The sequence below is a fragment of the Acinonyx jubatus genome, chromosome D3 (assembly GCF_027475565.1).
Source record: "Acinonyx jubatus isolate Ajub_Pintada_27869175 chromosome D3, VMU_Ajub_asm_v1.0, whole genome shotgun sequence".
In the NCBI taxonomy this organism is placed as follows: domain Eukaryota; kingdom Metazoa; phylum Chordata; class Mammalia; order Carnivora; family Felidae; genus Acinonyx; species Acinonyx jubatus.
The window spans coordinates 42,944,325-42,959,476 of NC_069392.1; the positions used below are offsets into that span (position 1 = coordinate 42,944,325).

General features: G+C 38.2%; 1 protein-coding gene across 15 annotated transcripts in view; it reads left to right on the plus strand.

Annotated features, from left to right (window-relative positions):
* GREB1L (GREB1 like retinoic acid receptor coactivator) overlaps positions 1 to 15,152 on the plus strand; it is a 279,671-nt gene that overhangs the window by 201,546 nt on the left and 62,973 nt on the right. For all 15 annotated transcript variants that reach the window (XM_053206245.1, XM_053206238.1, XM_053206241.1 and 12 more), the window contains one exon: positions 2,128 to 2,325. In XM_053206245.1, the coding sequence (XP_053062220.1) occupies positions 2,128 to 2,325 (198 nt within the window). The remainder of the gene's footprint in view (positions 1 to 2,127; positions 2,326 to 15,152) is intronic.

The window sequence follows — 15,152 nt, forward strand, 5'->3', positions numbered from 1 at the left end:
GGATTTTTGAGGTCTTGTCTTAGAGTCACAGACTATAACAGGGTTTTCCTCATTGTCTACATGATAAATAGGGTCCAAATTAAAAATGTCTTACTCTGGGGCCTGGATCAAGCACCTTGTCCTTAGTAAATGTCTTCTAGAATTAAAATCAAAGACTTTATTATAAGCAGACTCTCTCTTTTTTTCCCTCGAAAAATTCTGGGGTCCATGGGGTACTTTCCTTAGCTCCACCAGCTATGCCCAGAGAGCTTTCAGTATTATCTGAGGCTTACAAAGAACTGCTTGAGTGTGGAATGCAGTCCGTGCAGGATTCCTGGCTCTCCACCCCCTTCATTTACTCTCTGACACGTAAAACACACATAATTTCAGTGATTGCAAGGCGTTCCTGGCAGATAGCTCAGCAATACCAACACACCATCTTCCCTGCAAGCCTCCAGGACATAAGAGAGGATGGAGAGAGGAGCTCCATCATTCCTTTATGTTCAGATTCCTTTCCCAATTTCCTATTTGACAAGGACAACATAGGAGAGAACCGAGATAAAAAAGATAGGACAAAGGGTAGACGTGAAACAGAACCATAGAGCTGCTGCTGACAGCCTTCTGGCCTTCACTTGATAGGAATGTATAATTTATATATCAGGATTGCCTCAGCAATAAAAGCAGCATGGCTTGGCATCGGCTCAGTCACACAAACAAATTCAAACACACACAATAAAAGTTACTTACTTCTGCGTGTTATTTGGTAAGAAAATGATCACCCAGATGATCTAAAATATGTTCATAGTTTTTGAATTATTAACAAAGTTAGAATTTAAAAGCTCTTAAAGTACTTAACAGATTTCCATGTTCATATCCTCAATTCCCTGCTTAAGAAACATTGCTTAAAGATATTTTTAGATTTCCTCAAACTTCAAAATTTACTAGGTTAAATTCTACAAAGTTATGCTATCATCTGTGCTAGTCCCCATCTATTTAACCTATGACATGAAAGAAATAATAGCCTGTCAAAAGACAGATTTATTTTGATTGGTAATCTTTGCGGGTCAAAAACCATTCTGTTATTGTAAGTTTGCAGCTTTGGGCTTTTCTAGTGGGTTCTCTCAGCCACCTGTATAAATCTCCACTCACTCTCAGGGTTCCATGTGGCTAGGGTACTGTGACTACTGTCTTTGCCTTGGCCGCACTGTAGTTTGGTTTGAGAAAACATTAATTAGTGCAGGTTAATTGGGCCCTTGTGTGTTTCAGTGAGACTTCCACATGTGTTCCCAATAAAAAGCAGCCTCGTAAAGAAGTATTAAATGTTGCCTGCTTGAGTTCATTGTTTGTGCATGCATGCACGTATGAGATTGCTTGGTTGTAACTTGTAATAAAAAGCTACTGGCATGTTTAGAGTGTTTGGGCAATGTTTTTCTAATACGTCACCTCTTGAGTGGCCAGCTGGCCATGTCATGAGTCAGGTCTCTTCAGATAGTACAGACGTCAGCATTGAAGTTCACCACAACCACCTACAATTGCCAGGTCACAAACACTGGCAAGTCAAGTGGGAAGAGAGGTGAAGGTAGTATCTCTTGACCTGTGTCATGCATTCCCCAGGGAGGAGAATTTCAAATCATGTTGCAACTGACTTGGAGAGGAAATGTGTACTGTGGTGCCATCCAGAAAAGTTCAAAGGAACTCAGCATTATTATGGTTACAGCATCACCTCCTTCCCTGAACGAGGTCTGGGCTTGGGCACCTGACCTTGCTGATAGTGCGCAAGAAAACTGGAAACTCTTGCTTCTCCGCTCCAGAGAAGAGTCCCGGCTCTCGCTGAGAGAGTGTAGTCTGTCCCTACATTTCTGGGTGGGGGAGGGGTGTTGAGTAGTGATTTGTGAGACAATCAGTTGATTTTAAAAGAATACATTTGTACAGTTACCACATTCACTCTTGGACACATCCTTTCAGCCAGGTTTTCAGGGAAAATAAGCAAATCTATTAAAACTCAACAGAGAGTGAGACTAGACAGTGAGAATGCTTGGTAGAGAGCATTACTTTACCATGTATGTGTGTTGTGTGTCCCCTGTATGGATTCATAGTGGCCATCAACAGAAGTGAATTAATCTTGTTCTTATGACTTTTTTATTTTAGATTTAGATATTGAAACCTTCCAAATTTATCAACCACAGCTAACGGTTGCCAGAAAACTCTTATCCCAGGTGTGTGCTATAGCAGACAGCGGCAGCCAGAGCCTGGACCTCGGCCACTTCAGCAAAGTGGACTTCATCATCATTGTCCCAAGATCGGAGGTTCTGGTCCAGCAAACTCTTCAACGGATTCGACAATCAGGTGAGATTGAACTTTCAAAGAACACCCTATGAAGATCCACACTTAGATTCCCTCTGCCTCTTGCTTTTGCTTAATCCAAATGTTTATAGAACAATTCCATCCTTTTTTTTTACAGTAATACAAATGATAAGAGCACTTTAAACATTATTTTAAATTTATCTGCAAGTTTTACCTCAAAAGTACTCTGACCCTTTTCCCTCCTAGGTCAAGGGTAAATTGATGTGCATGTTTGCCTGATACTGTTAAGTCCATGATGTAATTGGTGGACTAGAAACTGGTCGTTCATTTATGAAGAGAAATTTTCTCAAAGGATAACCCTGCATGGGGCACTGGGGTCTATGCCACCTGAGCCCCTTCTGTGGCATGGATGGGTGGCTTCTTAGATATTTAAAACACTTCCAGCACATTTTCAAACTGGAAACCAGATCACCATTCCCCCATGTCAACAATGATAACACCTCCTTAAACAACTACAAAGTTAGAATTTCTTCTAATGACTTTAAGAGAATGAGTAGGGAAGAAAAAATATTTTTCTCAGAAAATGGAAAAAAGATAGGAAGGAAAGATTTTAGAAGTCTGTGGTAAATAGTATCCCTTCCCAATAGAAAATTTGCCTAGAATTAGAAGATGCAATAAATAATTCGGAAAACTGGGGCAGCTAAAAAATGCTTGCCTTTGTAAGCTAGGTTTGAAAAGGAAATTATAAATGTCATCTTTATAAGCTTCTGAGTACCTTAGCTGAGAGAAACACATACATACATACACACATACACATGCAGATTTTACCTGGAGGATGAATCTTTAGCCATAGTAATAAAATTTGATTTTCAATATAGTTGAAAAAAAGTAAGAAGAAGAAAAATTCAGGAAATTAAAATGTAGTTTATTATGTTTCACGCCTATGATACAGTGCTCTTTAAACTTTAGTATTCATATAGATCACCTGGGGATCTTATTAAAATGCAGATTCCTCTTAGTGGTTCTGGATGGGCTCATTTCTTTTTTTTCAACTGAGGTATAGTTGACATAGAACTTTGTATTAGTTTCAGGTGTACAACATAATGATTCGATAATTGTATATATTGTGAAATGATCACCACAGTAAGTCTAGTTAACATCTGTTACCATACATCCTTGCAGAAATTTGTTCTTTTTTCTTTCCTTGGGAGGAGGACTTTTAAAATTTACTCTCTTAGCAACTTTAAAACATGCAATATAGTATTATTAACTATAGTCACCAGGCTGTACATTACATGCCTGGGATTTATCTATTTTACAGCTGGAAGTTTGTACCTTTTGACAACCTTCACCTGTTCCCCACTACCCCATCCAGCAACCACCAATTTCCTCTCAGTATCTATGAGCTTCTTTTTGTTGTTGTTTTTTGTTTGCTTATTTGTTTTGTTTTTTAGATACCACATGTAAGTATGACTGTATGGTATTTGTCTTTCTCTGACAGACTTATTTCAGATTCAACATTTCTAATGTGCTCCCAGGAGATGCCAGTGCTGTTGGTGGGAGGACCACTCTTTGAGTAACACACTCTATAAGAAATCTTTCAGTGTTAGTTCCATGGGCTAAACGAGCTGAATGACAATAGATTTTCCCCTCTTTACATGTGACTGACACTCTACATGTGACTTTCCATGCCTTCTGGAGGCCCAAGTGCCTGGTCAACAGTGTGATAGTTTTTGCAGCCTCTAAAATTCTGAATGACAAGTTACAAAATGACCTGTTGGAAATATTGACTTATAGGTGATTAGCCAGAGAAGGTCAAACGCCTTCTCTTACACCTCTGCCAGAAACCAGAGTGAGTTCTAGGCCCCCTCAGCTACTCGCCGTTTCTGCACTACTTTCTGCTCCTATTGTGGGAAATGGATGGGTTATAGTCATAGCAAGCAGTCACCAGATTTTTTTTTTTTCATGGATTTTTCACTTCCTTACCATGGAGGGAATGCCTTCTCTTATATGTCTTTTATTTGTACCAGTTGGGCTTTGTGGCCTTCCTGAGTTTGTGATCTGATATCTGAAATCATGCTTGAGCAAACACATCATAGCACCTGTTTCAAGTGGTGAAATCACCCATGGTCAGCAATTGTGCTCTCTGCAGAGGCTTTTCCTAAAATAGCCTCTTGGTGACCTGTATTTTCACCTTTCTTAATAAATGTAAGACCCTAAATAAAACCTTGCATTTTTGAGATGAAATTGTATAGGTCCTTCCTTTTCCCTTCTCAGTGTCCTCAGATTTTTAAAGTGAGAATTTCAAGACTATAACACCTCAGCAAGGTACCAGAATTTGACCAATTACATAAGCTTGGAATCTGGAAAAACCAATGTTATGGACAAATGTGGAAAATTCAAAGCAAAGCATATTTTTAAAATTATTCATATCTGGCTTTGGAATACATACTTAATTTTATGCTGCAAAAGCAATCACTTCTATATATTTAAAAATAACTTTGTTCATTTTATTATAAAAAATAGTTGCATTCTTTATTTTTTAAAAATAGAAGAATCAAAGTAGGAAATTTTAAACATTTATAATCCCACTATTCAAGGATAACTAGTATTACAATCTGGGTGTTAACAGATGACTTAATACCTAGTGTTTCAGGCTTTCTTCTCTACCTCTGTCTGTTTTTTCACCTTACATTTTAGTATGACATTTTTCTGTATCATTAAAAGCTTTTGTAAACATCATTGTTAATGAACATGTAGTATTCCATATCATGATGGCACCAGCATTTATGTTCTTTACTATTTAAATACCTTCATATTCTTGGAACATATAACAACTGATTGTATGAGAGCAAGCACATTTAAGGTATAAAGAGAAATTGTCCACAGCAGAGTAGTAAGCACTACTAAAACAACTATTATCCACTAAAACAACTCAAACATCAGAGCTATGAAAACAGAAAGGATTCTCAAGAAATCATCTTGTTCAGTTTCCTCATGTTTCACCATATGAGTCAAGAAGAGCTTCATTTGCCTAAGGTCACAGAGGGCAGTGCCTTGGGGACAAGAACTGCTTTTTCATTTCTGCAGGCCTGTGCCTCACTTGTGCCTCTCTCCAGCCAGGTGCAAGTAGCTGCCCAACTAATGTTTGAATGAAGGGCTGGAGGGAGAGAGGGGAGGGATAGACAGAGGGGAAAACAGTGTCCAAGTGCTCTGTTTTCTGGTTCTATTTGCCTTTCCCTAAAGGAAGCATTTCAGCAGCTAGTCAGCCAGGAAAAGCATCGGGCAGGGAGAAGCAGCCAGGGCATGCAGAAAGGCCACATCCTTGGCAGTCCTTGTGTGGGTGAAAGAAAAAGGTGAAAATAGAAACCATCACATCGTTGCAGACTCAGCTCTAAAGCAAAGCATGTGATACCTCAACTCACATTCTAATTATGGAAGGGAGGCAGATAGGAAAAAAGAAAAAGAAAGAAAACATGGAAAGAATTGGAAGGTAAAAAAAGAAATTAAAGGGGTTAAACATTTTTAAGTTTGACCAAAATGGATTGTAACTGCTGGAATGATCAATGGAGAAGCAGCATAAGGAATTTTTAGACTATAGGAAATACTTCTGTTGTAATGTCATTTAAAAATGTTTTGATGTGGGAGCATAATTCTTTTAATTCTAAGGAGACCCCAAATTCTATAACTTGGAATACTAGGGTATCAGTGTGATCAAAATGCAAGCCACTTTCAATTCAAGGTGATTAGGATGACAACAGGAAATATTACTGACCGTAAATATTTTGTTCCTCCCTGCTTTTAAAATGGTGTCTGTGGTGGTCTCAGTGAATGAGAGCAGTGAATGAGAGCAGATCTGGCAGCTTCCAGGCAAGGAAGTTTTATCATGCTCAGGGAATTGACACAAATTTGACGCCTCAACACATGCCTGATTATAAAAGAAACAGAGAAACCTTTCTGTCTCTGATATGTAAAGTAGCTTATTCTGTCCATATGGAGGCAAGGAGATCTTAAGGAAAGGGTAGAGATTAGGAAGGGGAGTGAAGAGATAGTGGAAGGCATTTTTGCTTTCTAAATAGATATTCTTGGTCTCATCAACTTCATACCACCTTGTCAGTCACCTAAAATTTTAAAAAACTATTTATTGGGCAGTGACAGGCAGCAGGGAATCAAGTACCTAAAGTTAACATTATTTTTTTTAAGGTTTTTTTTTGTTTGTTTGTTTTGGTTTGGTTTTTTTGAGAGGGAGAGAGAGGGCAGAGAGAGGAGGGGCAGAGAGAGAAGGACAAAGGATCTGAAGCTCTGCTGACAGCATAGAGCCTGATGTGGGACTCAAACTCACAAATGGTGAGGTCAGACGCTTAACTGACTGAGCCACCCAGGTACCCCCTTAAAGTTAACATTCTTTTTTTTCAAAAATTTTTAAATGTTTTATTTATTTTTGACAGAGAGAGAAAGAGGCTCAAGTTGGAGAGGGGCAGAGAGAGGGGGAGACACAGAATCTGAAGCAGGCTCCAGGCTCTGAGCTGTCAGCACAGAGCCCCATGTGGGGCTCAAACCCACAGGCCATGAGATCATGACCTGAAATGAAGTCAGATGCTTAACTGACTGAGCCACCTAGGCACCCCTAAAGCTAACATTCTTAAAACCAATTTCCAACCAAGTAGTTAGCTGCCCAGTGCCCAACCCTGGTTTATAAAAGATGTTGGCACCTGGCTCACAGGCTCCACCTCCCAACCCACCATCATCTGGAGGTACTGTCTATACATCCAGTATCCTAGCTTCTCTGTACCTTAAGCTCTTCATTCCCAGTCCTCTTCAACTGCCTGTTCCCAAGTCACATCCCAGTTCCTGCTGGATCCTGGAATCAGCATTCCAATATCCCCAGTGTCAGTCCACAAAATTTCTTCCTACATATTCACAATGTTAGATACTATAGGGGGAAAAAAGTCAACACTTCCAACTGATATCATCATATACTTTGGTTCTCTAGTTGGATCTCTCTCCCATTCTTCACAGGGCTGACTATTATAGATTCTGTTTCACCAACCCTTATGTCTTCATCCTTCTCTCTTAGCATATGACCATGCCATGTACTTCTCCCTTCCCCAACCCCAAAAGAAGAAAACTTTGGATAAAAACTTCCTGCTTCCAGGGGTGCCTGGGTGGCCAACTTCGGTTCAGGTCATGATCTCACAGTTCATGAGTTTGAGCCCCTCATTGGGCTCTGTGCTGATAGCTCAGAGCCTGGAGCCTACTTAGGATTCTGTCTCCCTTGCTCTCTGCCACGCCCTGCTTATGCTCTATCTTTCTCTGTCTCTTAAAAATAAATGTTAAAAAAAATAATAAAAATTAGAACTTCCTGCTTCCAGATCTAGAAACCTAACTGCATACACACCTATCTTTTCCCCTTACCTCCTATCAGTGAAAGAGCTCTACTTAAGCCTGATTTTAGATGCATCCCTCCTCATTCTCATGGACTTCACACAATTGATTACCTCTTCACTTATTGCCACCTTCAACTTCTTTATTTCCTAGGGTTCATTTCATCCATTTAAACCTGCCCCCACTCTCTCAAAGACAAAATGAGCCTCTGTTAATCCCACCTAACCCTCCAGCTCACCCTCCTCTAGTTAGCTGCCCAAGTTGTTAAGAGAGTCATCCATTGGGCGCCTGGGTGGCTCACTTGGTAGAGTGTCTGACTTCGGCTTAGGTCATGATCTCACAGTTTGTGAGTTCGAGCCCCACATTGGGCTCTGTGCTGACAGCTCAAAGCCTGGAACCTGCTTCGGATTCTGTGTCTCCCTCTCTCTCTGTTCCTTCCCTGCCATGCTCTGTCTCTCTCTCTCTCTCTCAAAAATAAATAAACAATTGATTGGGGGTGGGAGGGAGGGGAGGGTAGGTGACGGGCATTGAAGAGGGCATCTTTTGGGATGAGCACTGGGTGTTGTATGGAAACTAATTTGACAATAAATTTCATATAATAAAAAAAAAAGAATGACACACACACACACACAAAAAGAATTTTTAAAATCAGAGACACCTGGGTGGCTCAGTAGGTTGAGCCTCCAACTCTTGAGTTTGGCTCAAGTCATGATTTCACAGTTCGTGGATTCAAACCCTACATGACAGCGTGGAGCCTTCTTGAGATTCTCTCTCTCCCTCTCTCTATGCCTTCTCCCACTCATGCTCTCTCTCTCTCTCAAAAGTAAATAAACATTAAAAAATTTAAAAAAAAAAAAAAAGAGTCGTCCATTGTCATCTCATTTCCTCATCTCCCCACTCACTCCTCAATGCCCTGAAAACTTGCCTCCACTTCCCACCCTCACCCTTTTAGGACTCACCAATGTTACCAATGACCTCTTCAGGCCAGCACAGTTGACCTCCATTTCTTCCTTTAAACACTGCAGTTCCTTTGGCTTTCAGGACACATTCTTACCCAGATTTTCTTCCACAGCTCATGCATTCAGTGCTCATCTGCACCCTGTGGTGCTCCAGCCGTGGCACTCAATACTGTGTCATGGCTGTGTGTTTATTAGTGTTCTTTCTCCACAACTAGAAAGTAAAATATTCAGGGAACATCTCTGTTTACGGATGGCACAGCAGACACTTAATATTTGTTGAACTGAATTTTTTGTAACATTTTGTGGAATTGAACTGTAAGTTGAAATCTGTTCTAAAAGGAAGACATAGAAACAATATTTGAGATTTGGCAGTCCTCTTGGCAAAATCTTATTTGGTCATTAAACCTATATTTCAGAAATCTACTTTGGCTACAAGTAGAAGCCTTAAATGTATGTGTATTAGGTGTGTCTGCCAGTCATTCAGGACTCTGAAGTTGTATCTGTGTGTTCAGAATGCTGTTCTTGTACAGTTCTAATGCTGCATTCAAACTGCACAGTAGTAAAGACTCACACAGACAAGTTTCACCAAACACAGATCAAAGAATCGTGTCCCAGAGGAGAACAGAAGGGAGCCAGCTGGGCCACCAAAAGACAAAGGGACCCAATGCAGTGAGCCCTGGAAACAATCAGCAGGGATTTTAACCAGCTGTTTCAATTCAATGTTATTTATCTGATGGAAAGAGATTGCCAGGGTGAAGGAATGCCCATTGTTATCATAACACTTAAAAACTCAGCATGCTCTAATGATTTAACATTTTCTTGATTTTCATTTTCTCTTAAGCAGTAGAATACTTTTGCATACCAAAACTTTGGAGAAATTAATTCCATCCACAGAAAAGATAAACAGCTAAAACTGAGAGTAGTTGTATTTTTGTTTGGCGTATCTTCCTGATGAGAAGAGCAAGAAGTAAAAATTAGAAATAAAAAATTTAGAAATAAACTTCTTTGTTAAAAACCATCAAGATTTGGCTGGGTGGCTCAGTTGATTAAGTATCCAACTCTTGATTTTAGCTCAGGTCATGATCTAAAGGTTTGTGAGATGGAGCCCCACATCACGTTCTGCACTGTCAGCGCAAAAATTGTCTTTCTCCCTCACTCTCTCTGCCCCTCCCCTGCTTGCGCACATGCATGCATGCTTTCTTTGTGTCTCTCAAAATAAATAAATAAACATTTAAAAAAAACATTTAAAAACGTCAAGGGATAAGAATGTACAAACCAGATGCACTGTTCTCTCCAGACCAACAGGCAGTGTAGTAGGACATTGTTTTGAGTACTGGATCATCTTTAATGATACCTGCACATTTTAGATTTCCCTGACCATTATCAGTCTGATGTGCTATTCAGGCTGGTTAGCTCCTTCTAGTGATGGGTGCTGGCCACTCATTAGTTTTTCCATCTTTGTGGAAAGGCCTTTGACATTGGTGCTCATAAAGTATTATGGACTTGGTACATAGATTCTTGGTTTTATTCCCCTCCCCCTTTTATTCTCAGATGGTAGAAAAATTGCTGCTTCCTCTTTAAAGGTTTTAGAGTAATGGCTTCAGAAGACATGATGTTGTTTCTCTTTAATCCCAGAGAAGGGAATACAGGCCAGTGCTCAGGTTTTCCTTAAACACATTTGGCTGCTATAGCCTTCAGGAACGAGAAGGGGGCACAAATGGCTACAATCAAGCTGCTTGAAGTCCTTGGTGAGCCAAGAAGTTTCCTCTCCAGGGACCTTTCAACTTGGTTATCTGCATGGAAGATATTTGTGACTGATGCACCACCTGTGGTGCCCCCCAACTTCAGATTAATCACCTTTAGGGAACACAGTGATTTCCAATCACCACTGGCTCTGTTCTATAACTCAGTGAGTTGCAAAATTCATAAAATAAGAAGAGTTACTGATGCCTTCTAAATTTTCATTCATGCTAAGAGTAAGGCTTATTATTTAAGCAGACATGACCCTGAATCTCTCAGGGCCACCTTCAGTACCCCAGGTGGGCCCGGCTGATGTTCATTTTTATTGTGGATTTGAAAAAATGTGCCAGATTTGCTTATAATTTGTTAGAGTATAAACTTTTATTTAATCCTATATAACTGTGATAAAGAAATTATCAAGACAGAAAGTGACCTTTCTCAGACCAGCCATTTCATAGCAGTTCTGACCATCTTCAGATTCACACTTCTGTGCATATTTTTGAAAAATGAAACAAAACATGAAGGCTAAACCAGAAGCTAATGAAAACATTGATCTATATCAGGTAGAAGAGATAGGGATGAGATGAGTATAACTTTTCATAGAGTTTTAACTTTTGAAGTACTTAGGTGGCTCAGTCAGTTGAGTGTCTGACTCTTGATTTCGGCTCAGGTCATGATCCCAGGGTCGTAGGATGGAGCCCCACATCTGGCTCTGTGCTGACAGCATGGAGCCTGCTTGTGATTCTCTCTCTCTCCCTCTCTTTCTGCCCCTCCCCCATTCATATGCACACACACTCTCTCAAAATAAATAAACTTACTTTTTTTTTTAATTAAAATGGGAAAAAACTTAATATTGAATGCAAACAAAAGTAAATGAAACTAACTGCATATCAAATTAGGGGCGCCTGGGTGGTTCAGTCAGTTAAGTGTCTGACCACTCAGGTCATGATCTTGCAGTTCATAAGTTCAAGCCCCACTTCAGCCTCTGTGCTGACAGCTCAGAGCCTGGAGCCTGCCTCAGATTCTGTGTCTCCCTCTCTCTCTGCCCCTCCCCTGCTCATGCTCTGTCTCTGTCTCTCTCCCAAAAATAAATAAACATTAAAAAAATATTTTTAAATAATATAGCCACACACCAAAAAGAATGAATTCAAGTATTTTTAACACAGTTTCCTTAGTGTATACTTTTTTTTTTAATGTTTATTTTATTTTTGAGAGAGAGAGAGACAGAGTGGGAGTGGGAGAGGTGCAGAGAGAGAGGGAGACACAGAATCTGAAGCAGGTTCCAGGCTCCAAGTTATCAGCACAGAGCCAGACGTGGGGCTCGAACTGCGAGATCATGCCCTGAGCTAAAGTCGGTCGCTTAATTGACTGAGCCACCCAGGCGCCCCAGTTTAGTGTTTACCCTTAATATGATATATCCTAAGGGCAAAAGGAATTACAAATAAATTTTGAATTTTAATCAGTATGTTGTTGAGAGTGGTGTTGATAATTTTAAAATATTTTGTGTATATCACAGGGTAGAGCAAATTAGTAAATATTTTAATGTTGTTGAACACCAGGCTTCTCCCATGAGAGAAGGGAGTCTCAAATATGGAATGGGGAAAAGTTCCTTTTAGATTTAAATTGGATATAAGTACGAACTTACAATTTGAAAAAAATTAAAAATATTTCCTAACTGTGCACTGAAAGGTCTTAAAAACTTTGACATCTCAGTATCTGTATGTACATGTAGTCTCTGGATCTTGGCTTATAAATACCATCCTAATGTCTCAACTCTGAGGTGGGAGAAGTCTGGAATCTTGTCATATCAGAAAGTGCTAAAGTCCTCAAAGATTGATGAGGACATTTCAAAAGAACATAACAGCCTACTTGAAGGGGCATTTACTATCCAAATTTAGTAATTTTGAGTATCAAAAGGAATGATGCTAATGGATTGTAATCTATGGAATTTTTTTAAATCCATGAACCCATAGTAATACTAAAAAAAAAAATTAAAGGGTCAGGAGATGTGAGGGGTTGGGGGCAAGCCCTCCTTTACAAAAGAGTACCAGGTAATGAAGGTTAAGGAAAATATATAGAATTAGAACATCTCTGTTTTGCACTACCAATGTAATTATTGATTATAACAAATATCAATGGATACTAAAAACATTAAGTAAAATGTCCTTTGGGAACAAATATTCCCACAGTCACAAAGTGTCATCCCACATATTAAAAATTACACAAAGGAAATGTATCTTTACAATGGAAAAGTTTGGCAATAGGTACTACCATAACCAAGTGATCAAACTTTGCCCTCTCCAGTTCTGGGACAGATAGACATTATGAGCAATGTCACCTACGAGGTATCATTGTTAAGAATGTTTAAACTGAATCTAATCACAAGGACACTCCCAGACAAATTCAGATTATATGGCATTCTACAAAACAATTAGCCTGCATTAAAAAAATATCAATGAGAAGACCAATGAGAAAAAAAGGCAGGGGCTTTTTTAATTATGAAGAATAAAGAAACATAGAAACCAAGTGCAATGCTTAATTCTTGATTGGATCTGAGATCTAAAAAGAAAAAGAAAAAACACAGCCCTGGGACAATTAGTGAAACTCAAATGTAGGCTAGGTATTAGAGAATATTATACCAGTGTTAGGTTAATTCCTAGGAGGTAATAAAGTTAGGTAGGAGACTGCCTTTGCTTTTATGAACTGCCTAATGAAGTGTTTAGGGGTGAAAATTATGATATGTTACTACCAAATTATTCAGCAGTAACACGAACAACAACAGTAAAAGGCAATAAAGAGAAAAAGCAAATGCAGCAAAATATTAACAACTGGTGAATCTAATTTAAGGGTATTGCACTAGTCTTTAAACTCTTCTATAATATTCAAAATAGAAAATGAAGAGAAAATAGTTGTGTTTCATTGATGATATATCTATCAGATAGAATTTAGTATAGTTATTAATGTTTTCAAATGGTTTCTAAAAGACGGATAGTTATTTGCATTCTTCCATTTTAAGAAATTTTAAATATTGAGTAAATCAAATTTATAAAATTTATAAAAGGTATTAAAAATCACAAGATAGTAAAAATTTATGTACCCATTAAAATAAAGAACACCAGGGGCGCCTGGGTGGCTCAGTCGGTTAAGTGGCCAACTTCGGCTCGGTCATGATCTTGCGGTCCGTGAGTTCAAGCCCTGCGTCGGGCTCTGTGCTGACCGCTCAGAGCCTGGAGCCTGTTTCAGATTCTGTGTCTCCCTCTCTCTCTGACCCTCCCCCGTTCATGCTTTGTCTCTCTCTGTCTCAAAAATAAATAAACGTTAAAAAAAAAAAATTTTAAATAAGGAACACTGAAGACTCTTGTTTCCCTCCCTAATGTTAATGTTTCTCTTCTTTCAAAGGTAACTATTATTCTGAATTTCTATTCATTATTCTCTAGTTTTATTTATAGTTTTGCTAACTCCTAAATAATATATTAATTAAATTAATATACATAAACAATATAACTCCTAAACAATATATTGTTAAATTTCACATCATTTAGACCTTTTTGTGAATGGAACTCTATGCATTTGTCTGTAATTTACTTTTTACATTCACCATTATGTCCCTGAGATTGATCCTGTTGTTATGTATAACTAATTCATTCATTTTACTGCTTTGTAGTATTCTATTACATGAATATATCACACATTTTAAAAACTCATTTTACTACTGATATAAATTTGAGTTGTTTCTAGTTTTTTTTTACTTTTTCAAACAGTGCTGGTACACAAATAAAGGAGTGTCTCTGAGAGTAGAATTGTTGTGGCCTAGGTTATGTATATAAACTTTACCAAATAAAGCTAAATTCTTTTCCTAAGTGGTTGTATTTACACTCCCACCAATAATGTATGTGTTTCAGTTGCAAATGTTTGATATGGTCATGCTTCTTTTAATTTTTTTAATTTTAAAATAATTTTAGATCTACAGAAAAATCACAAAAATTGTACAAGTAATACAAAAATGAAATTAAGAAAACAATTCCATTTATAACAGCATCAAAAAGAATAAAACACTTAGGAATATATTCGACAAAAGAAGTATAAAACTTAGAAATCATTGTTGAGTGAAAATAAAGACCTAAATAAAAAGAACAGCATACTATGGTCATGAATTAGAAGGCATTAATATTTTTAAGATAGCAATGTACCTTAATGGATCTACAGATTCAGTGCATTCCCTATCAAAAGCCCAGATGGCTTCTTTGCAGAAATGAACAAGCTGGCCCTAAAATTCATACAATACAAAGCTCAAGTAATCAACACTCTGTGGCACTGGGATAGGGATAGACCTATAAATCAATGCGATAGAATTGAGAATCCAGAAGTAAACCCTCCTATTTGTGGTCAACTGAATTTTGGCCAGGATGCCAAGACTATTCAATAAAGAATCTTTTCAACAAATGGTGTGGGGCAACTGGATATCCATATGCAAAAGAATAAATTTGGACCCCTACCTCACAAAAAGTAACTCAAAATGTATCAAAGACTTAAATATAAGAGCTAAAAGTATAAAAATTCTTAGAAGAAAACATGGATGAAAACCATGATTTTGAATTAAGCAATAATTTCTTATATATGACTCTGAAACCACAAACAATAAAAAAAATAAACTGAACACAATCAAAATTTAAACATTTGTGTTTCAAAGGACACCATCAACAAAGTGAAAAGGAAACCCTCAGAATGGGAGAAATTTTTTTATTTTTTTAAGTTTTTATTCAAATTCTAGTTAGTTAATGCAGT